This window comes from Gadus macrocephalus, chromosome 18 (genome assembly GCF_031168955.1).
Source record: "Gadus macrocephalus chromosome 18, ASM3116895v1".
NCBI classification, from domain to species: domain Eukaryota; kingdom Metazoa; phylum Chordata; class Actinopteri; order Gadiformes; family Gadidae; genus Gadus; species Gadus macrocephalus.
The window spans coordinates 5,702,871-5,724,761 of NC_082399.1; the positions used below are offsets into that span (position 1 = coordinate 5,702,871).

Sequence of the window (21,891 nt, forward strand, 5' to 3'; positions counted from 1 at the left end):
TAATTGTTGAGGATATCTACCTTTTCATTTTCATTTTATTCTAATAGCTTTCTTGAAATGAAGGGTTCTGCATTTCTTGAAAATGAACCCTTTTTGCCTCTGTACTTGGGATCAGAATGGTTAGCCTTGTCCCAAACAATAATTACGCCTTCACTCTGTATAATGCCATTCAGTGGACTCTATCATCAAAAGCACCTTACAGTGAGAGCTCAAAATGTAGTCTACTACAGTAGGGTTATAACTACTAAACTATTTTAAGACTTCACCTGTTCCCCTGTTGCTCCACTTGCCTCTCATGCCTGTGTTGCATAAAGAGAAAATATATGAGCATTTATCTCGGATAACGTAGTTTGCTACTTCATGACAATGATTTCTTTGTAAAAAAAAATGACTCATTATCAAATGCATTTACAGAGTATGTTAAAGATATTATTAACCTACCTACACTTTGATTAAAAACATCTCAATGTTTTTGACATTTGGATCATTCCTAGACATTGCTAGGGACGTGTCCATAGCATCCCACCCTAAACCTACCGCTAATGGATTCAAGACAACACCATGGGTGGATTCATACATTTGGTATTTCTATGTTATAGAATTAGTTCTGTTCAAGTAACCCAGAGTATTTGATGAAACCTTAAAAATATTTTTTTGTTAGACATTTTAATTGGTTGGCGGTACGGTTGGGGGGCCTTAATTAACTACTGACGCCATAGTCAACTCGCAATCTCTCACGGTCATGAAAGGCAATTGACGTAGCCCGCGTTATTCAGCAGACGTCCAAAACGACCAGCAGGGCTTACTCACAGTGGTTCAGGGGGGCGTAGCTGCCACAGTGTGGCCCATGGCCGTGGTCAGACTCCAAAGCCTCCGACCCAGCGCGGGGGGGCATGCATGCAATCTAATACTTCATCGAAAATAAGGTGTTTTTCGGGTTGGGTTTTCATTTAATGTTTTGGGGGGGGGGGGGGGGGGGGGGTATCGTGGTAATGGATCTCCTGTTGCGAGCATAACTTGTCGGGGTTCAGAGGGGCTAGGGGTTCAAGCTAGGGTTGATCAGGGGTTGATCAGGACCAAGTGTGAACAGAGGCAGGTTTCCGAGGGACACACATGGAGGGGGAGTAGCCCTAGTAAGGTGGAGCTGAAGTTAGTGTTGAAGTTAGTTTTGAAGTGAGTGTTGAACTTTGACAAATGGTAATGTGCGGACTGGAGATGCAAATGTATATGCATCTAATGGCTTACAAAAGCCCACACACAAACAAGAAATACACTTTTTGAATATGGAAAGAAACGCACCGCTGTGCAAAGGCAACGTTATTGATTCATGTGTGGAAAAAGTATGGAATAAATATACATATTTATATTCCTGACAGTAACATTCAAATTAAACATAAGCAATTAAATACCTGCAGCATTTATAGATACACACATTAAATCCCCTCTGTTAAATGTATGAGAAGAGAAAGCCCAAATAACAGCGAGGAGTATGAATAAAGAAATGATTCAAACAAGTGAAGCCTCAGGCAGCAAAACAAAAAGACAGACTGACGGAAAGATGTTTAGGCAAAAAATACATGAATTTAGCGTTGTCATTCTCTGTGCAGGAAGGGTGTAGTGTGACAAGTATGCAAGAGAGGTGTAGTTTGATCAAGTGCGCACACGGGAAGCAACAACTACTAGGGGAGTGTATCATTGTTGCACGGCCAGGTTAAGTATCACTTAGCTGGAGACGTACAGGGCAGAAAAGGCCACACCTTTAGGCTGACGTATACACCCATCCTCATCCACAAACATGGACACGAACAAACTCAAGTAAGATGACAGAGCTATAGAAGGCCAGCCACAGATTACAACAGTTATGAAGGGTCAGGGTGAGAGTGTGTGAGAGTGCGTGCGTGTGTGTGTGAATGTGTGTGTGTGTGTGTGTGTGTGTGTGTGTGTGTGTGTGTCTGCCTGCTTGCCTGCCTGCCTGGCCACATTATGAAGATGTTGCCAAGATGCTGGGTCTTGCCTCTCGCTGACACCATAGTAGTAATGGATAATAACGGACCTATCGGTAGGCCCAGTAGGACCCTACTAACCCACAGCTTATAGGCCGATACGACATGTAACATTATTTCACCAGCTAGTCTCATTGAGATGTAAACCCTCTTCTTCAAGGGAGACCTGCCAAGACCATAAAACAGTCAACATAAAACATACAAAAGGTTACAAAAGAACACACATAACCTATTTCAGCTAATTTAATACGTTAAAGTCTAATCAGATACAAAGACATTGACTTAATCTATATAACCTCGCTCCAGTGGTAAGTATAGCAATTATGTTTTTTATAAATCAACAGTAATTGTCTACGTATTCCTATGTGGGGAATTTCCTTTGAGGAAAGAAAATTCAGACATTATTCCCCAAACCTCCCGCATGTCCCGCGTGAGAGAATGAAGCTGAAGACATCACATCGCAGAGATAGTGTCTGGGACGGCGTGATTGTGGATATCATGGATATGGATCCACTTTCAAAGGAATTAGGATGAACAGAGCATGCATTCTCGAGCAGAACACAGGCGACGCGCTGAAGGCTGATTCCCTATGGATCTCATCCACTTCTCCGCTCTCCAGAGTGCTGGGCGGTTCCAGTGAATATTTATATGGATTCAGTGAACGGCACAGCACCAGAATGCCCTCTTGTGGCGGTAGACAGAAATAAACGTAAAACGATTAAATTAAATAGTTGCGTCAAAATTGCAAGGATGCTTCCTAAATAGTAGGCAAATATAGGTAAAATGCCATGAATAAAGGTAATAAGGCTTTCATTTCAGAACTATAGCATTGATATAAGTAATATGGCGTAATAAGGGATGTTAATATGACAATTATAAACCCACTAAATAATAAGGAATCCACTCACAGGAGCAGCTTATATTATATAGTCTTGCCTTCTTTATAAAGTGATCTTGCCGGGAGTATTCAGAGAGAAGAACACCATCTTATTATAATAAATATGTATTATGTAAATATGTGATGTTTACAGTACACTAAATTGTAATTACATTCCAAGTACTCACAAAGTGGGTTTTCTTCTATACTGTGCAGCAGCTAGTTCCAGTCTTTCAGCATTTAGTTTATCCCAAAACAATAGATGCTCTATTAAAGTGGTGACTGCCTGATTATAATTGCTGACTGGACTGTGAGTGCATGTCATAATCTCCAGATTTTATATAAAAAGGTTTGCTCTGATTAAGGATGAAACAGAGTTACGTAATGGCTGCAAGCACATTTAGCAGTGAAACAGTGTGTAAGAGGCATGGCTGTATGAGAAGGAGAGAAGCACTTTAAAAAATAACCCAGTTTAACACTGAGTATATCAATCTCCTGTCGAGCGCAATGCTGGAATATCCTGATTCCGTTTTACAACCAACCCTATATATACTACCACAAACCCTTACCAAACTACAGTCTAGCTTGCTGCAACGTGTTCCGCATGTTCAGGGAGTACTGTGGCCCTTTTGATATGATTATGAACATCGCAATTGTGTCACATCCCTAGCTGCAGAGCACCCAGGCTAGCATCTCTCTACCATCTGCTGCTGCTTCACCCTCTCACCCACAACACGGTGTGATATTTTAAAAAAGGCGGCTAAATCCCACCCTCAAGCCATGGGTAAAAATAGGGCAGAGGGAAGAAAGCGCTGTGTGTGTGTATTTGTGTGTGTCGACTGTGTGTGCAGAGTGAGTGTGCAGAGTCGGAAGATTAGGGACCCTGGATTAGGGATCCATTTGTTCTCTAAGAGCATCCGCTGCTCGAGGTGGAGACGGAGATGGTTGGATGTGTTTAGGAGCTAATAGCGCTGCAGAGAGCAGAGAATAGGAGAGGAAAGAGAGGCGGGAAACGGTGGCTGAGCAGGTCCGGTGAGATTCTCTATGGTAAGGGAGAAACCCACCTTCTTAGAGCTCAAAGAAAAACGATTGATTTAGGTTGTGTCACACACACACACACACACACACACACACACACACACACACACACACACACACACACACACACACACACACACACACACACACACACACACACACACACACACACACACACACACACACACATTATATGCATATTATTTTAGCTATTAAGGACCCCTTATATGATATAGTCCCCTCACTATTATGGTTCATTATAGTAAACCTATCATTTATGCTATGTAATAATAAAGTGTTAATTGCATATGTTACGTTATACTATAGTGTTAATGCCGTATGTAGTAATAATACAGTTTAAACAAGACAAAAGATCCATTCCCCTGTTTGTACCCAAGGTCCACAGATTCACAGATTCCAGAATGATTCTGGAGTGTAGACAACCTTACATTCGCACATTTTCTAGCATGATTCTAGAGTTTACTTTACAGTTTACACCATTATATCCAATGATTGTCTTTCTTGATTCTAGAGTGCAGACACCATTATATCCAAAGGTTGTCTAACTTGATTCTCTAGAGACACGATTATTTCGTGCATTGGTTCAGTATTGAGTTCGTTGGTTTCTTACTGTAGCAATCTAGTTGGGCTAGAATCAAAGTAGGCTACACTACGGTAACAGTCTAGCTCAGAATTGGCACACTACGGTAAAAGTCTAGAGCTATATACTACACTCACCCAAGCGCCTCGTCTACATTTGCTCATGTTGACTCTGTAATCATTAGTTAGCTAATGTTATGATAGTAAACACACACACACACACACACACACACACACACACACACACACACACACACACACACACACACACACACACACACACACACACACACACACACACACACACACACACACACACACACACACTTGGAATCCGTTAGATTTGGAATCTAACGGATACAACTTCTCTGTAGATAAGCTCAATTACTTGCCAAATGTTGATATGGCAAGTTAAGCTAAAAAGGTTAGATAATGATGCTAGGCTAACTAGTCTAAAAAACGTCCCCTTCCAAGTTAAGTTAACTAAACATTGTTAACTGCAACATAATATAAATCGCCATTATTAAAGAACTATCCACTTACCAACAACTCTGCACAATCTTGCACGGTACCCGCTCTGAACAGCTGGGGAATTCAAGTGGGGAATATACTGTAATGGGGGGGGGGGGTTCAAGCCTTAATTAGTGTGCTCCAAGCCCTAATCAGAGGGTCAGACCCCGTAATTCGAATCATCCCCTAACCTTCACGTCCACCTTTGCCTAGTCCAGTTCCACCGCTGGGCCCAGCCCCCACCCCCCATCTCACTCAACTTGGTAGCACAAGATCAAGTAGCATCGCACGTGTGAGTGTCACTTCTTTAATAGGTCCATGGTCGGTCCTCTGTACCGGAAACCTGACTCTACGGCTTAGCCATACCCCTACCTTCAGATCTAAACATAACCCCTTAACCGTACCATCACCGTAACAATAACACCTAAATTCTAAATATAAACTCTAATCATAACCCCCGCCTTAACCCTAAATAACACCTAAATTCTAAACGTAACCCCTAAACCTTACCATAACCCTAACAATAACACCACAACTCTAACTTTAACACCTAAACCTTACCATAACCCTAACAATAACATCTAAACTCTAACCTAACCATGACTGACTGGGTTGATTGGCTGGCATAAAACGCAATCATCTTGACTTGGTCCATAGAGCTGGTGGACCGTCCATGAGCTGGACTAGTTCAAGGTCCGCCCCTTTTCCTCCGCAATAAGCACCACTTTGGCTTGTTCTGCGCTAAACGCTAAACGTCAATATGCATTTATTTTCTAAACACTAAATGGCAGTTCAAAGTAAATTGTTTCCAAGATTTCCCAAAAAGAGGATGTAAGAGGTTGTAGTCAAAAATAATGTTCTTTGTTTAGCCTCTTTAAAAAATATATATATCAAAACAAAAAATACATCAAATTTGAGTCCGTCCATTTTTGTTAAAAAACTGAAAATAAGTGAATCTTTATCTGCTCGTAAATCGACCTTTAGAAAGCATTTCAACATGCATAATCCGATGATAAAAGCTTGGTTTGCGCTGAAGTTCAGTACATGATGCTTTATGTTCCCCACTCCCTCTCCAGCTATAAAAGCAATAGTGATGCGTCACCAGGTCTTCTTCTCACGTCAGCCACAGCAGACACTTCTCGTCCCCACACCGGAATCCACAAGGTAACGCAATAAACGCTGTTTTTATGGGTCTTATTTGCATCAGACTAATGGTTTTTATTAGGATTTGTGTTTCACGATCTCGGTGCAGTGATCTTTGATCGTTACTTGCTGGTGATACGTGGCGTAGCCAGCGCTAAACGTGACATGACGGCGGGCGGGGTTTCCATTCTACGCTACCGCACCTTAAACTTGAGTTACTGAAGTCGTTGAACAATTTTAAATGTTGTTCTAGCACGTTCTTTTGAGTGGATGCCATTGATGCAACATGGTCTGCAGGAAGTACGAGACACGAGCGGAAATTTAGTGCCGTGATAGAAGCCGGCATGAACAAAAGACCATGCTCTTTTTAAGGCCTTGCTGCAATTATTCGCGGAAGGGGCCGCCGGACCGCAGCCAGATGTATACCAAAAGTCTAATCGAGTACCCAATCAGCCGCCCTCACTTATAGTGATGATGTGTAACATAATGAGACGGGCATTCGCTGCTGGATTTGACAGCAGTTGGTCAAAGAAAGCCCCAGCTCCCATCAACTTCCTAATACGATACACCGCATGCGCCGACAAAGCTTCGCCCATGCGCAAAAAGCTCGCAATTGTATGTCCACGGTTCGTGTCTAAACGGCTCCGGCTCGTCACTGCAGCCGTCAACGCTAAAGCGAGTTGAGTGATCGTTGATCGCAGTGCACCTTCCACATCAACTGAGGTAGCTTTCAGTCAATGCAATATACTCTCCGATGGGGTCGGGGGCCTCGGCATCCGGCCCCAAAGCGGATAATTGCGCTCAAGGGCTGTGAGTGATTTTGTGTGCAGTTTTGTACTTTTTTCTTTAAAAGTTGCGGCTTGTCTGTAATCCTTAACCTATCCTTTCCAGAATCATGTCTGACACCGAGCGCACCTTCATCGCCGTCAAGCCCGATGGAGTCCAGAGGGGACTCGTCGGAGACATCATCAAGAGGTTTGAGCAGAAGGGCTTCAAACTGGTGGCGATGAAGATGACAACGGTAAATTCATGGGACCGTTCTTAAACCCCCTGCTTAGGAAATATCCATTTACTGACTTGTCTCAGATTGTTTGAACTGGTTGCGAGTCTGCATCGACCTTAGGTGGGTCAGATTAGTTGACCCCTGCTATTCCTGACTGTTGCTCTGCTGTTAAGCGCCTGGTTCTTATCCTGCTTACACAAGCACTGTGGCTCTGCTAACCTGATGGTTCATGCAGTAAGCACTTATGAGCATTACCATGTACCTCACTGCATTGCAGCTGCAGCAAAGATTAGTAGATTGACAGAATATATAAATCAGAAAATGGCGTTATCGTTGGAGATTTAGCAAACACGAATGCAGCCATTTGCTGTCTAATGCTAAATAGAGATTCAAATATTTGGTTCATTGATCAGTCTTAATGAATGCTTGCGTGTTCATTTGCTGCTTGTCTGAGGGAGGTGGAGGTGAATGATTGCTGCCCTGCACTTTAAACCAAATCTACTGGAGCTTGACTGCAAGTCTGATTTACTGTATAATTTGTGAAATTTGACTATTGTTTTCTGGTTGGTGTGTTGCAGGCCAAAGTTGAGCTTCTTCAGCAGCACTACGCAGACCTGAAGGAGAGGCCCTTCTTCCCCAGCCTGGTCAAATACATGAGCTCTGGGCCTGTGGTCGCCATGGTAATTAACCCACATGCACATCGACACTGAGGAGACGGGAGCACTTTCTTTAGTTGGAAGAAACATGGCTCCCTGAGCAAGTTGAGACATGTCATTTCTATTTTCAACACATTTGAAGGAAGCAGTCGACAGTTTGAAAAGGATCGCTGAGCATAATATGTCACTGAAATTATCAAAATTTCTTCCACTCTAAAATGACAGTAATTTAAATTTAATTCTAACACATTTTCAGTGATGCAAGATGTATATTTCTTTGAGAATAAACACGAGATACGGTCTTACAGAATTCCGTAAGACAAATGCAAATCAGTGTCACAACCGAATATTACACCCAGAATACTTACCGGCTGTCCTCTGCTAAAGGTGTGGGAGGGTCTGAATGCAGTGAAGACCGGCAGAGTGATGCTGGGCGAGACCAACCCAGCCGACTCCAAGCCTGGTACCATCAGGGGCGACTACTGCATCCAAGTTGGAAAGTAAGGAACAGATCCCATAGTCGTCGGTCATGAACGTCTTGTTTCTTTATCCGGGCTTGCCTGTTGTATGGTCGCAATACTGCTACAGATGTTTCAATATCTCCAATGCAGTTCTGCTGCCCTTGTGGTGGTCAAAAAAGGGTTACGTTCCATTGGGCTAAATGATTCTCTTCAACCGCTCAGGAACATCATCCATGGCAGCGACTCTGTGGAGAGTGCCAAGCACGAGATCAGCCTGTGGTTCAAGGACGACGAGGTGTCCAGCTACGTCAGCTGCGCCCAGAGCTGGCTGTACGACTAAACCCACCTGCCCCCTCTCCTACAACCCGGACACCGGACACGCTGGTGGACGACCAGTGTCTTCGCCCCTTTGGTGTTCCTCCCTTCTACCCACGGAGGGCAGACGGCGGATCCGTCAAGGCGACTCCCCCCCCGTCATGTCTTACTGTACTGTTTTGGGTCTGCTTTGTGGACCTGAAGTCCTTGTTCCATTCCGGCTTCCTTGTTCCATTCCAGCTTCAAACACTTTTCCCCAAGTTGCATTCCTTGTGAGAGTATCATGATGGTTTCTGCTGTTAAAATGGTGATTTCGGTTTTTGAATAAAACTTGACAAGATCTCAATCTTCTCCCTGATTTCTGAAACTTTAACGTCCAAACTCTTGAGGGCATCAAGCCTTTTCCTAAAAGATTAAGTATGGGTATAATCTCGGATGGACATGGGATTTGTTTCCGGGGGCCAACTCAAAAGGCGCTGATAGGAGGGATTAAGTTAACATTAACTGTGTGCTTTATACTTGGCATGACCTTGCAACACTGCACTTAACGTAAAACATAAGCGCATGACTTGGACCAGAACCTTGACAATGTGAAGACTTCTCATAACCAGCACTTTCCCAACATTTGGCTTTATTTACAAATTCAAAGCTTAATCACAGCACAACTTAACATATGAAAAGGTAACATACACTATCAAAAAGATTTACAAACTTTAAAACTGCAATCTAATATGTACCTCAAAGGGTCAGTGTTAAATTTTAATAGATTTAAGTTCAACATTTGTATCCAAAATAAATTTCACCATAACTTAACCCTCTCAATTCACAACAGTAATACAATAAATGTATCAAATATATAGCACCACGATATAGTTGAATATAATTGGGGCTATCACATATAAAAGACCCGTGTTAGTATCAAGAGGAAAACAAAATACCCATTCTCAAGTCTGAACATCGATTAGGAGTTGTCCCCTTGCGCCAACCCCTCCCATCCCAATACAGGGAATAACAGCGAACAGTGAGGAAATATATAAGCACACCGCTATCATGCAATCTGGTAATCCTCAGCCATCGTATTGAGCCCTGCAAGCAAATTACCTTAGTGACTAGTGAGAAATTTTCCATTTCAATTTGTGAGGTGGCGCATTTTGCATGAACCAAAATGCGAGTTGTGAGGGACTTATTTTTTAACGTAGCAGCAACGCGAGTCCATAAAACAGTCTTGGATTTGCACTGGGTTATGATGCAACTGGGTGAGTAAAGTTATAAATGCTTGATTCTTACCCTCCTCCCTCCTTACAAAATGGGAAATATACTCTCAAATGAAAGTCTAATCAAAAGCCCACCCTTCTACTTATGATTGTGTGACACTACAATGTTATTGCTCATTTGGTCTTGGAACCATTGTATTTTAGTTGCCTTTGTTATCCACTTGGAACCAAAAATTACCTCATTGAATACCCCCTAATCAAAATACCAATGACAATGCCAATTACAAAAATCTAACGTAAAACTGCAAGCAATCATATTGAACTTCTCAATAAATAATGGGGCGACCTCATCAATCAACAACACGATTAGCTGAACACAGAACAGAACAATTAGACGAGATGCGAGCAAGGAGGATATGAAAACAGGACCTCAGCCGAACAAACACTTGGCAGCAACCCCCAGCTGGCATTTCAACCCATGCTATTTGACTCACACAAAGCTTTGAATAATGCAGTTGGAAATACAAACATATTCGAAGGAAATGCAGAAAAAGCTTTTTCCTGAGATTTAAACCCGGAATCGTACTGGTAAAAAATGAGCTCATGTGTTGTTGTTCTATTGTCACAGAGAGAGTATTCGGCATGGGTTATGGTAACAGCCCCAAAAACAAAATAAAAGGTGATACAATATCTGGTTAGAATATTTATGTAATTTCTATTTCAATGTAGTGACATTAGAGGGTTAGATCTTTGATGTCTACGTAAAATATAGAATACGGGAACTTTATTGCATATTAATCTAATCAGAAGACTATCCTGCAAGCTGTGATAAAATTCTTATGTTTGGTGTCTAGTCTTCCAGAGAAACATTTCAGGTTACAGATTTTTCATTTTGCATATGCTATCCCACAGCAGTAGCATAAACACACAAACTCTTGGATATGTGCTAAATTTCACCAGGAGGTAGTAGATAAATAGCTGCAAGTATCCGACTCAGAACAATAAACTAAATTGTCACATACAGATTTGTGTCGATTTTTCGAAACTATGAAGAAAACAAAATCGAATGGAATAAATTGTCATTTTTTTGCTCCATGTTATCATTCTTATAATAAAGCAAAAATATCTTTCTACATATTCTGTCTTGTGCCACTTCTAGAACTCACTGTGTGAATGCTGCCTTTAAGGATATATGTAATAGCAGTGCATTGCGTATTAATTTATTACTGAACATAAACCGGTTATTCTGTGGCTCATCTGAATAACTGACTACTTGCATACATATGGCTCTGACATGAGAACTCAAGCAATGGAACAGAAAACACCTTGCATATACTCTTACATAACGTCAACACATTCAGCCGCTTGATTGAGACAAAATATCTGCTGCATTTTCTTGTACACACATCCATTACATACATACATGCCTCTCGTGTCCTCACCATGTGAGAGTTATGGGAGAAAGAAACTATACTGAATAGCAGCCACACAGCCACTTGAAAACGTTAATCATGGTCCAAAAACAAATGAAAGACAACACAGGTTAAGTCTGACCAGCCCGTGTAGTGTATTTGAACATGGCGGATTGGACTGGTATAACAAGCCAGCAGTACAATCTGACACCATTTTGTTGCTTTTATGCACACCAAAAGACAATGGCAATACCTGAAGAAGCATGTCGGTTGATTTGGGAATAAGAAAGCATGAAGCGCTGGCCTACATACTAATCAGATGTTTACATCACAGGCCACTGCTCAGCTCATGCTGAAGCAAGTGTTGATCTCATCAATGGCGTTTGGAAAAATATGTAATAATATTCAAATTAAGTTATGGTAAGCCAAGTGGACTGTTTATAAAGGCCTGTCTTAGATTAACCACAAGTCTGAGTGAGGTGGCTTCCAGGAGGCATGTAAGGAGGTCTTGATGTTTTTAATGTGCACCATGGCAAAGCCATCAAATTAACTCAATGTTATTACTAAGTCAGACATTGCCAATACACTTCAAACTAATTATGTAGAAAGATGACGATACTCCAACATGGGGATCTGGGCCTCTGCATGAATTGATGAATAGAACCCTGATAAATATCCACTTGCATCTAAACAACCAACTAACAGAGAATCCTAAGAGAGTGCTGGTGCTCGATAATTTCCTGAAATGCATTGTGGGAGGAGGTGTACGGCTGTCATCAGTGGAAAAACAAATGCCAGGACTGTAGTCCAATATAAGTGAATGGTTTCAAGGGCAGAAGGACATCCCTCCCACATTATCTTTATGTTCATTCAAGAGACCTTATTTATAATGGTGGTAGGGAGTGGCTAGAGTCCAACCCCGTCTAGCAATTGAAAGTTGTCCTCTGTTCAAATTAAAATCTTATATACTGTAGTTCTCTATCCATAGTTTATCATACTATTTTATCAATAGACTCACTCTTATAGAACAACACACATTAAGTACCCCATCCAGCCACCAACATTTATGCAAAGTAAGTTATCATCGTTTTAAGACAGAATATGACCAAAATAACAGAACTTCAAGTACTATAAACAAAAGTATAAGTCCACCTGGCAAAACTGTTCAAAACTACAGGAAGAACGAAAACATACACAATTCTGTCTTTTTCTTTCCCCCGCTTCTCTCTGGATTGGTGAAATTGCTCTCAAGGAACAAAAAAAAAAAAAAACATCAAATAAAGTCAGCGAAGGAAAGATATTTTTTTGTTTTTTTTTCTCTGTTTAATTACACCCAACGCCACCGCCAATAAATGTTTTTAGTCACAGTTTCTGCAGGTCTCTGTGCGGTTTCCTCCGCATCCAGTCCCAGAGTGGTGGCATCAGCCAGGTGTTAAGGCCAGACGTGGCTTTGATGGAACCTTGCAAGAATACCTCCATCTACACCAGCAGCAGCAGCAGCCCCTATTCCTGCCCTATCTCCGTCTACACCAGCAGCTCCCACTCTCCGGCCATCTGGGGGACACATCTAGAGCTCAGTCTCTTGCTATGGATTTCGATGAGTTTTTCTTCCGGAAAAGGAGTAGATATTTTGGAACTCTTCCCTCCCAATGCCATGAACCGGTAGAGGGAGGGGGGGGGGCTGAGAAAATGTGTCCGATCCCTCCTCCTCTTCCCGAAGGATGAACTGGGCCACAATATATATGCGCGTGTGCGTGCGTGGACACAGCTACAAAGTTTTGCAAAGGGCCAGAGACAGCTTCTCTGTACCCCCTCTCTCCAGTAAGATCTCCAGGCCCGTTCAAAATAAAACCAATACAGAACCAAAATGGTTGACAAGGCGCTGTTCTGTCGTCGTGTGTTCGCCCCCCCCCCCAGTTCCCCGTTGCAGAACCTTCTCAGGGCTCCTGTTTGATGTAGTAGCCCGCCGATCCGTTGCTCTCCTGGTCGGACACGCCCTGCGAGAAGGTGAACTCGTCCCCCTCGGTCGCCTCCTCCTTCAGCCGCAGCAGAGACTCTGCTCGGGGACCCCCGGAGAGAGAGCGGGAGAAAGGGAACAGGGATGAGTGGACTACAGCTGGGCACACCTCCAACGGACATGATACGGGGTGAGACGAGGACATGAACCAGAATGTAACCGGAACATGACCCCGGGATGTAACGGGGACATGACCCGCCCTGGGGTGCAATTGGGACATGAACCAGAGTGTAACGGGCACATGAACCACTGAACCAGAGTTCAGCACTGTAACAGGGACATGAACCAGAGTGTTACCGGGACATAACCCGGGGTTTAAGGGGGCATGACCCGGGCTGAAAGGGTGACATGAACCGCGGTTTAACGGGGACTTTAATAACGGGGACACCGGGTCATGACACCGGGTGTAATGGGGACATGAGACTGTGTTAAAAACATCAGGCCTCTAAAGAGGGGAATACCAGTTGCTCGAGCCCCCCCGTTCTTTCATGTTAAATGGAGTAAACCGTACACAAGAAAACATGTACGGTTTACAAACAAAAACTAAATAAAACACCACTGCGATGTCATGGAACAACCTTCCAAACAGCGCAGTTCTGCGGTTTTACATGAAGGGGAGCAGACGGCTGGGGAAGGAAGGGAATATACAGAAAGCAAGGCTCAGAAACAGCCGGGACATGCAGCCAAAGCGGCCAGAGGTGTGCACCAACCCAAGGCCACAGCCGTTACACCTAGCCCCACCTGATCTGACATTGAGGGCAGCCACGCAGGTTAATAGGAAAGCGCAGTTACCTGATTTGTGCGTTTGTTGGAGGTGGAGGTGGGTGCGAGGGCGTGGCCGGGTGGGTCCGGGGGCAGGGTAGGGGGGCGGGCTCTGCTCCTCGTCCCCAGAAAAGCTCCTCCTCCTCCCTGCTTGACCGAAGGGCCGTCGACCGACTGGGATCTTCCGCTCTAAACGCCAAGCGAGACTCGGGTTAAGCTACTCATTAAGAGCAATGGGGAGACACTTTATTCTTCACACTGCACAGTCATGTTGGGATTTCAGATGAGACCAGGAAGGCTACGGTTATTTTTGGTGGTCAAATCAAGTGGATTTGACAGGGAATATTAATAAAACGATAATTACAATACATCATACACTGTGGGGGCCAGGTATCCAATTTACTCAGCACAGTGCGTGACCCCCTAATAATTATAATAATAATCCCCTGGCAGAGTCTTGCCAAGAACTTCTAGCATCTAGTTCGGCATCACTAGTAAAACACCAGCAAAGCTACGAAAGCTGGGGGAAACATTGAGCAACAGCATGGTCGTTCACAGTCACTTCTACGATTGGGTGACCTCCAAAACACACCTACTGATACCACAAACAACCCTTTCTCCCCCTTTGGATACCAAATATGAGCATACCAGCAGTGTGAATTACTAGAAAAGTATAAGTAAGGCTTTTCCACACACACACACACACACACACACACACACACACACACACACACACACACACACACACACACACACACACACACACACACACACACACACACACACACACACACACACACACACACACACACACACACACACACAAAGAGGAAGACATGGAGACACAGGGCTGGATTAAACAAGACGACAGGGAGGGAATTCTCACTTTTCTTTTGTCCTTTGTACTGCGTTGCCTTCTTCTTCTGCTTGGGCACGCTAGAGGGCATCTCCCGGGCGCCTGGCAGGCAGTAAACAACATTTCAAGTTTAAAGTTTGAAATAAATTGTAAGGAAAAGTCCCAAAAGTCATTCAGCCACATAGATCCAGTATCGTCTGTTGGCTGTGTGGCCAATACTAATAATTCTGTTTGTAATGCTAAAAATAGTTAATAACAACAACAACAACAACAACAACAACAACAACAACAGGTGGTGTACAATGACTCACTCTGCGCGGCGGGCGGCTGCAGCTGGTAGCCGGTCAGCTGGCACCAGCCCACAGGGTAGAGGTCGGGAGACTCGCAGTCCACCCACTGGTCGTACTCGTCCTCCCAGCCGTCAAAGTGGATGCGCAGCAGGCGGTGGACGATGCGGGTCACCGTGGCGACGCACACCAGCCGCGGCTCCATCAGGTCCACCGCCTCCAGCTTCATGCCCTGGCGGAAGCCGTGGTTGGGGACGTCCTGATGGGGGGGCGGAGAGAGAGACGGGGGGGTCCAGGGACACGGAGACGACTCATGGGTTAGGTGTACGTTTACGTTTAGCACTTAGCCGACGCTTTCATCCAAAGCGACTTGATAATAAAACAATAAGTACATTTGTCAGATGAAGGTGAAACAACAATATATCTCTGTCGGGACTCGGTACAGTAAGGATGTTCATAGAACCGAGTGCAAAGCACTTACAATTGCTAGGTTAACCCCGTACACAACAAAGATAGCTACGGTAAGATGCTACATAAGTGCATACATTAAGTGCAAGGACGTACAACTAGTAGGAGGGGTGTTTTTGTGCGGCTGAACCGATGATCAAAATAGGCTTTCAGAGATAAAAAATAGCACAAAACAAAGTGGTTTTTAACAGCACGAGCACATGAATTTGAACGCACAGCTTTGTGATCTGAGGAGAACATCAAACAGCCAGACAGAGCAGTAACGTAGCCTACCTTGTTAAAGAGCTTGACCGGAGCCGCTATTGAACCCGTTTCTCTGAGGTAGTCAAACCATTTATATGGTAGTTTAGTGCACCCTGGGGAACAGTCAGGTGAGACTATGGCATTAGAAAACACTGGCCAACAAACAAGAGGTGAGAGCTTAGCTACACGGTGAGAGAGATGGAGATCATGTCTTATCAGTCGACGCTACGTGTCCGTCTTTAAAGAGCAGCCAAACAGGGACAGCAGAACACTAAAAACAAGATACGGCTAGCATTTCCTTGGCTTAAAATAAGCCATAGCAATAGGTTTACCATCATCACAACAAACGCATTACCACAAGAAAGCCAATCAGACAATAGGATAAAATTCTTAGTGTCAGTTACGCTTTAAGGCAAGTCTGTGTCTACGCATTAATGAATCTGCGAGTCATTGCAACTGATGAGTTGCATTTCTACCTCTTGGGGGTGTGAGTTCAATGCTGTTGATTTCACAGAAGCCGGCAGGGAAGATGGAAGGGGAGGTGGAGTGGTAGCAGAACCAGTCCGAGCCGTCCACCGCCTCCGAGCCGTCGATTCCAATCATGAGGTAGCCGTCTGCCAACACCTACAAACACATGTAATGAACTGTACCATGAGGCAGCCTTCTGCTAACACATGTAATGAACTGTATCATGAGGCAGCCTTCTGCCAACACATGTAATGAACTGTACCATGAGGCAGCCTTCTGCTAACACATGTAATGAACTGTATCATGAGGCAGCCTTCTGCTAACACATGTAATGAACTGTATCATGAGGCAGCCTTCTGCTAACACATGTAATGAACTGTATCATGAGGCAGCCTTCTGCTAACACATGTAATGAACTGTATCATGAGGCAGCCTTCTGCAATAACATGTAATGTACTTCATCATGAGGTAGCCTTCTGCTATAACATGTAATGTACTTCATCATGAGGTAGCCTTCTGCTATAACATGTAATGAACAGTATAATGAGGTAGCTGGCTGCTAACACCTACAAACAAAGAGCACAGTAATAGTCACTATCTCAGTGTTGATTCGATTGTGTTGGGGAGGGTTAGTATCGTACCACACTACTAAATCTAACTACTAATTAACTAAGAGAATAATAAAATGCACCTTGGACAAAAGTGTCCAAGCTGTTGATAAGAGCGACACAATCTTCTTTAGCTCTAAACTCCCTTCAGTCTGTTAGAGAAGCACTGATGCAGGAATTTGCGTGAGTGCTGTGATTATATTTGTAGTAGTAGTAAATATTGTAAAAGGGGGAAGACTCACCTTTCTTACAGTAGCCACACATATAGCAGAGAGGTTTAGTGGGTCGATGGCCTCCAGCTTCATGCCATCTCTGAACCACTCCCCAGTCTGGTCCACATCTCTCACCTAACACACACACACACACACACACACACACACACACACACACACACACACACACACACACACACACACACACACACACACACACACACACACACACACACACACACACACACACACACACACACACACACACACACACACACAGTAAGGAAACACTCCATATCGCCCTATTGTCACACTATATCATCAAATCATATTCAATAACCATACCTTCTGGAATAGTGGTGACGGAGCATCCATTTGACCCTCCATCTTCTTTGTCACATCTGAAAATAAAAATAAATAAATACTTATTTTCATCAAATCACACCGTTTAGTACAGTTCTTACCCGACTTATCAACAATAAATACAGTCATTACCCTGAATCTACAGCTGAAACATATAGACTGGAATAATAACCCTAACCCTACGGTACAAACCCCAACCCAACACTACCTAACCCTACAGTGATAACCCTAAAGAACTACCCACAATCCTTCAATACAAACCCAAACGAACAGTACCTAGCCTAACCCTAAAATACTACCCTTAAGTAATACCCACAACCCTACAGTACTAGCCCTACTGTAAATACCATAAACCTAAAGTACTAAGGCGGCGTAACCCTACAGTACTCACTCACAGTAACCCAAACCACAACCGTTTCTCAGATATCCATGTGTTATCCATGCTGCACACTATCTGCACAATATCTGCAGCTTGCGGTCCAAACAGGAACCAAATAGGTAATTTGACGACGTCAGTAAGTAGTGTAGGCGGCACACTGGGGTTTTGGCTTCACCACAATCGCAGTGAAACTCTACATGATGCAACAAAGGCAGAGATCATGTAGTAACCTGATAAATTATGTCTCTACTGAATTACTGTTTTTGAATATTTGAATATTTTTGAATATAATATAAGTTAAAGGGTAAAGGGGATGGAACGCCATTGACATTCCCATTACACCTCACCAAATGTAATGGGCCGTTACCTTGAATACAAATAAGTATTTCTCTGGGTTCGGACATTGTTGTAAAAATTTGGGATAATGCAAGTACAAAAACAATACATATCTAACCTATGTTTAGTAGGTTTAGATATTTGAATGTAGAAAGGTTAAATATTGTTTAATACTTTGGTTTACTACAAACCCTCTTCTGGCATTAAAATAGCAAAACATTTTATCCATAAATTGTATCATAGAGATATATTTTAGAGCGCTCATCAGTCCTGAATTGCTCTGTGTTTCTAAACAGAATTTTAAAAGTATTATTTTTAATTAATTAACCCCCATGACTACAACGTGTGGCCGACTCACCGGAGCGCTTGAACCGGTGGCCGATGCTGCGCGACCAGCCGATGTTGTGGATGAGCGGGCTGTACATGTGGCACCAGAAGTCGTCCGAGCCGTCAAGGCTGTCCTCGTACACCAGCCGCAGCCGGCCTCCGATCACCTGCTCCACCAGGGCCACCCGCGTCCTGCTCAGGTGGTTCTTATCCACAACCTCCACGCGCATCAGCTTCTTAAAGGGGAACTGCAAGTTTTCGTGCACCTAGCAGAGCGAGAGGGGGAAATTATTATAATTTTTTTAATATCAAATATAGAGTGTTTAAATGCATTGTCCCAATGCATACGTTGGAAATAGAGAGAGTAAAATACAAATCCCAGAGAGATTGTTGAGATTGTAAGGACCATACTGGAAATAAGTATTTTACTTTTGCATGTCATCCTTGTGATTATTGTTTTAGCGTCTTGATCCAGAAATAAATAGAATCAAATTTTTATGAGTTGAGAGATGTAGATGTATAATTATAGAGACCGATTATTCCTCACCCTGGTGGCGAAGTCCGCTGGCAGTGTTTTGGCACCGGTGAGGCGCTTGACGAGAAAGGCCTTCCAGTTGGAGTATTTCAGCTGTATGGCTAAGAAGGGGATCGGAAATCGGTTCATAAGTGATCCAAGGAAACGCAGGAATAAAACAAAAGCATATGTTATAAAAAAATATAGATATAAACATTGATATACTTTTCGGAGGTACGAGGGGCTTGTTGCTGGATGCACACCAGCCAACAGGGTGGATCTCTGGGATGCCCAGGTTACACCAGAAGTCTTTACTGGTGTCGTTGTCAAAGCCCTCGTACCGCAGTAGCGCCTTGAACCCTGAAAATAAATTAGGAATATAAACACACAATATCGTACCACGTGAAATACAGTCCAAATTTAGGCGGGTGTTTCTACAGCTGAGAGGTTAAGAAGATGAACATCGACACTGATGTTGTGTGAGGCCAGTCACTGCATTACCATTAATTAAAAAACAGCAAACGCTCCAAATGAAGCCCAAGGCTAACCTGCTAGTTTAATGATCCCTGCTATCCAGTAGACTTTGGTCGAGAGGGTGGTGTCCGAGTTGAGCACCTCCACCCTCACACCTTCCGCTAGGTCTCCCCAGCAGGTTCCCATGGGGGCCTACCAGCCAGAGATAAACACACATATATGGTTAATACAAAAACATGGTTATCTCTTAATATTGGGAGTATATTGAGTATCGGCTGTACTCACATGCTTGAAACAGCCAACGGGGGCTCCTGCCGTGCTATTGTTGACGATGTATCGACCCCAGTCAAAGCTTTCGACCGGGGCCACAGCTGGGGGGGGGGGGGGGGGGGCAAACGTTTGAAGGTTGAGGTGAGTGTTTTTTGCATTGGCCACCTAATCGACAGACACATTTTTTGCCAGCTTACCAGCTTTCAGTTTGGCCTGGTTCTGCTGACTGGCTTGGTACTGTGCGTAAGCTGCCAGCTTTGCCATGAGAGGCTGTTTCTGTAACACCTTGGCTTTTTTCGTTGGTGGTTTACCCTTAAAAACAACAAAAAGTGGACACGTAAACAGACATGTGTATCACTTCCAAATACTTGCATGGATTTAAATTCAAATCACACCACTGAGTAAATCCGAGAAAGTACCTGAAGTCTAGCCAAGATGCTAGCTTTTTTGGAATTGGAAGAATAGCTTCTGGAGCAGGATACACTGCAGAAACGTTTGGTCTTGGAATAGAATGCATCACGCACGCCCACCATCCCGCACATCTCGCAAGTGGCTGTTGAATATAGACCACACAAGACATTCGTTCAACTCATAAATATTGGAGATTGTGATGAATTCTCAATATTGTATGAATATTTTTGGTCAATTGTCTTGAACATGTGTTTTACTCACCCATTCCCGCCTTGCCATCAGGATACGTGTAAACCTGTCCATTGTTCTTAATAATGGGCAGGGTTGCGGGAACCACCTCATCCTCACTATCGTCCGAGCTGGAACTGCTGGTCGACTCCTCACTACAGCTGTCATACCCATCAAACATCCCAAACGAATCCCTCCTCTTTCGTTCGGAACGTGGGGTGCGCTCAGCCTTAAAATGTGTTAAAAATAAGAAAGCACACACACATAATCAGAAATATGCCCTTTTGTTTTAATAAGGGCTCAAGTCCAGTATTAACGGTGTGTTTGGCCAGAACACCTAGAAGACTACCTTTAACCCGTCCCTACCTGCTACTTAATAAGTCAGCCAATTAGGATAAAACCGTTCTGAATTGGACTTTCAATAACGGACATGTTGACATGATACATTTTAGCGCGTAGACCCTGCGATATCAGACGATCATATAATCATTGCTGTTAATCATTGCTACAATACTTTTACAATTTCCTCATCTGAGCATCAGGAAGAACAACAACGTCTTTGTTGCTTAATGCGTTAACGTTATCCAATTTGAAAGCTACAAAACAATGTACAATATATTATTTAAAAAATGGTCTGAAGAGATAATTGACTGCTGTGGACATTTCATCACTCATTTAGCGAGATATTTGACACCCATAACACGGAAATGTTTACGTGAAACCTGGCGGCCTTATCTCCTAGTGCTAGCTAGGTTAGCATAGCTAGCGGAAACCCGTCTTCTGGTTGGTATCCAGGACCCATAGAACATGTTTTTCGTAGAAGTCACATTATAATACACGTCTTAAATAATCATCAATACGTGGCGTATAAGGGCAGGAGCAGTTTGTGTGTTATTTCTGAATGGTATCAGCATAGGTTTAGCTAAAAGGCTAGCTGCTAGAAACATAACAAAGAGAAACCACACGGCCTTTCTCTACTAACATAGCGACATATGAACCAGAATATAATGTCATAGCCAATATACCATGTCCCTGGCGTCCTCCATCAACCCTTCATATGGACATGCTCCTTTCCTGTGCTAACTTATACAAATAATAGCCCTTAATCGGGGATGTATTGGCTTAAAAAGCCAACGTCTAAAGATCAATACTACACAGCAGAATATCAACAATTACTCCGACGCTTCTGCGCATGTGCGAGCGTAACCTACTTTCTTGTGATTGGTGGGTCGGGATTGAGGTCAGGGACTTGTATAGAAAACAAAACATTGACCATTCTCCTGTTATTGAATGACTGACTTCCATTTCCATTCAGATATATTGATATGCATGATTTTTCTTCCGGAACAAACCATTGAGTTTTATTTCTAAATATAACAAATATATCAAAGCCTAGATTAAATGGCAATTACATGTGCTGTAGGTAAGATTTATAA

The 21,891-nt window shown here is 43.3% G+C and overlaps 2 protein-coding genes across 4 annotated transcripts; one reads left to right on the forward strand and one right to left on the reverse strand.

The window, feature by feature from the left end:
* Positions 1-6,036: 6,036 nt before the first annotated feature.
* LOC132446787 (nucleoside diphosphate kinase B-like) lies at positions 6,037-8,952 on the forward strand. Of its 3 annotated transcripts, none has more exons than XM_060037243.1 (5): positions 6,037-6,192; positions 7,063-7,192; positions 7,753-7,854; positions 8,218-8,330; positions 8,514-8,952. In XM_060037243.1, exons 1-5 carry the CDS (start codon positions 6,083-6,085, stop codon positions 8,629-8,631), a joined length of 573 nt encoding a protein of 190 aa, XP_059893226.1. In that variant the 5' UTR covers positions 6,037-6,082; the 3' UTR covers positions 8,632-8,952. The 3 variants fall into 3 exon arrangements, with proteins under 3 accessions (XP_059893226.1, XP_059893228.1, XP_059893227.1); XM_060037245.1 differs by lacking the exon at positions 6,037-6,192 and adding an exon at positions 6,770-6,894; XM_060037244.1 differs by lacking the exon at positions 6,037-6,192 and adding an exon at positions 6,957-6,981.
* Positions 8,953-9,220: 268 nt separating this feature from the next.
* mbtd1 (mbt domain containing 1) lies at positions 9,221-21,673 on the reverse strand. Its single transcript, XM_060037242.1, has 17 exons — positions 21,481-21,673; positions 20,489-20,684; positions 20,236-20,369; positions 20,014-20,128; positions 19,832-19,917; positions 19,621-19,738; positions 19,298-19,432; positions 19,106-19,194; positions 18,590-18,824; positions 17,499-17,554; positions 17,184-17,288; positions 16,342-16,489; positions 15,896-15,978; positions 15,179-15,413; positions 14,898-14,969; positions 14,042-14,200; positions 9,221-13,288 (listed from the first exon to the last, which is right to left on the reverse strand). Exons 1-17 carry the CDS (start codon positions 21,499-21,501, stop codon positions 13,170-13,172), a joined length of 2,106 nt encoding a protein of 701 aa, XP_059893225.1. The 5' UTR covers positions 21,502-21,673; the 3' UTR covers positions 9,221-13,169.
* Positions 21,674-21,891: the final 218 nt, after the last annotated feature.

Bases quoted from the DNA above. Each gene is read 5' to 3' on its own strand.
- LOC132446787 (XM_060037243.1), top strand. From the start codon at position 6,083: ATGTTCCCCACTCCCTCTCCAGCTATAAAAGCAATAGTGATGCGTCAC. The intron at 7,193-7,752 runs GTAAATTCATGG...GGTGTGTTGCAG, and splicing joins TGGCGATGAAGATGACAACG to GCCAAAGTTGAGCTTCTTCA. The intron at 8,331-8,513 runs GTAAGGAACAGA...TCAACCGCTCAG, and splicing joins TACTGCATCCAAGTTGGAAA to GAACATCATCCATGGCAGCG.
- mbtd1 (XM_060037242.1), bottom strand. From the start codon at position 21,501: ATGGAGGACGCCAGGGACATG. The intron at 19,918-20,013 runs GTAAGCTGGCAA...CCCCCCCCCCAG, and splicing joins CCAGGCCAAACTGAAAGCTG to CTGTGGCCCCGGTCGAAAGC. The intron at 17,555-18,589 runs GTGAGTCGGCCA...TTTTATTTTCAG, and splicing joins CCACCGGTTCAAGCGCTCCG to ATGTGACAAAGAAGATGGAG.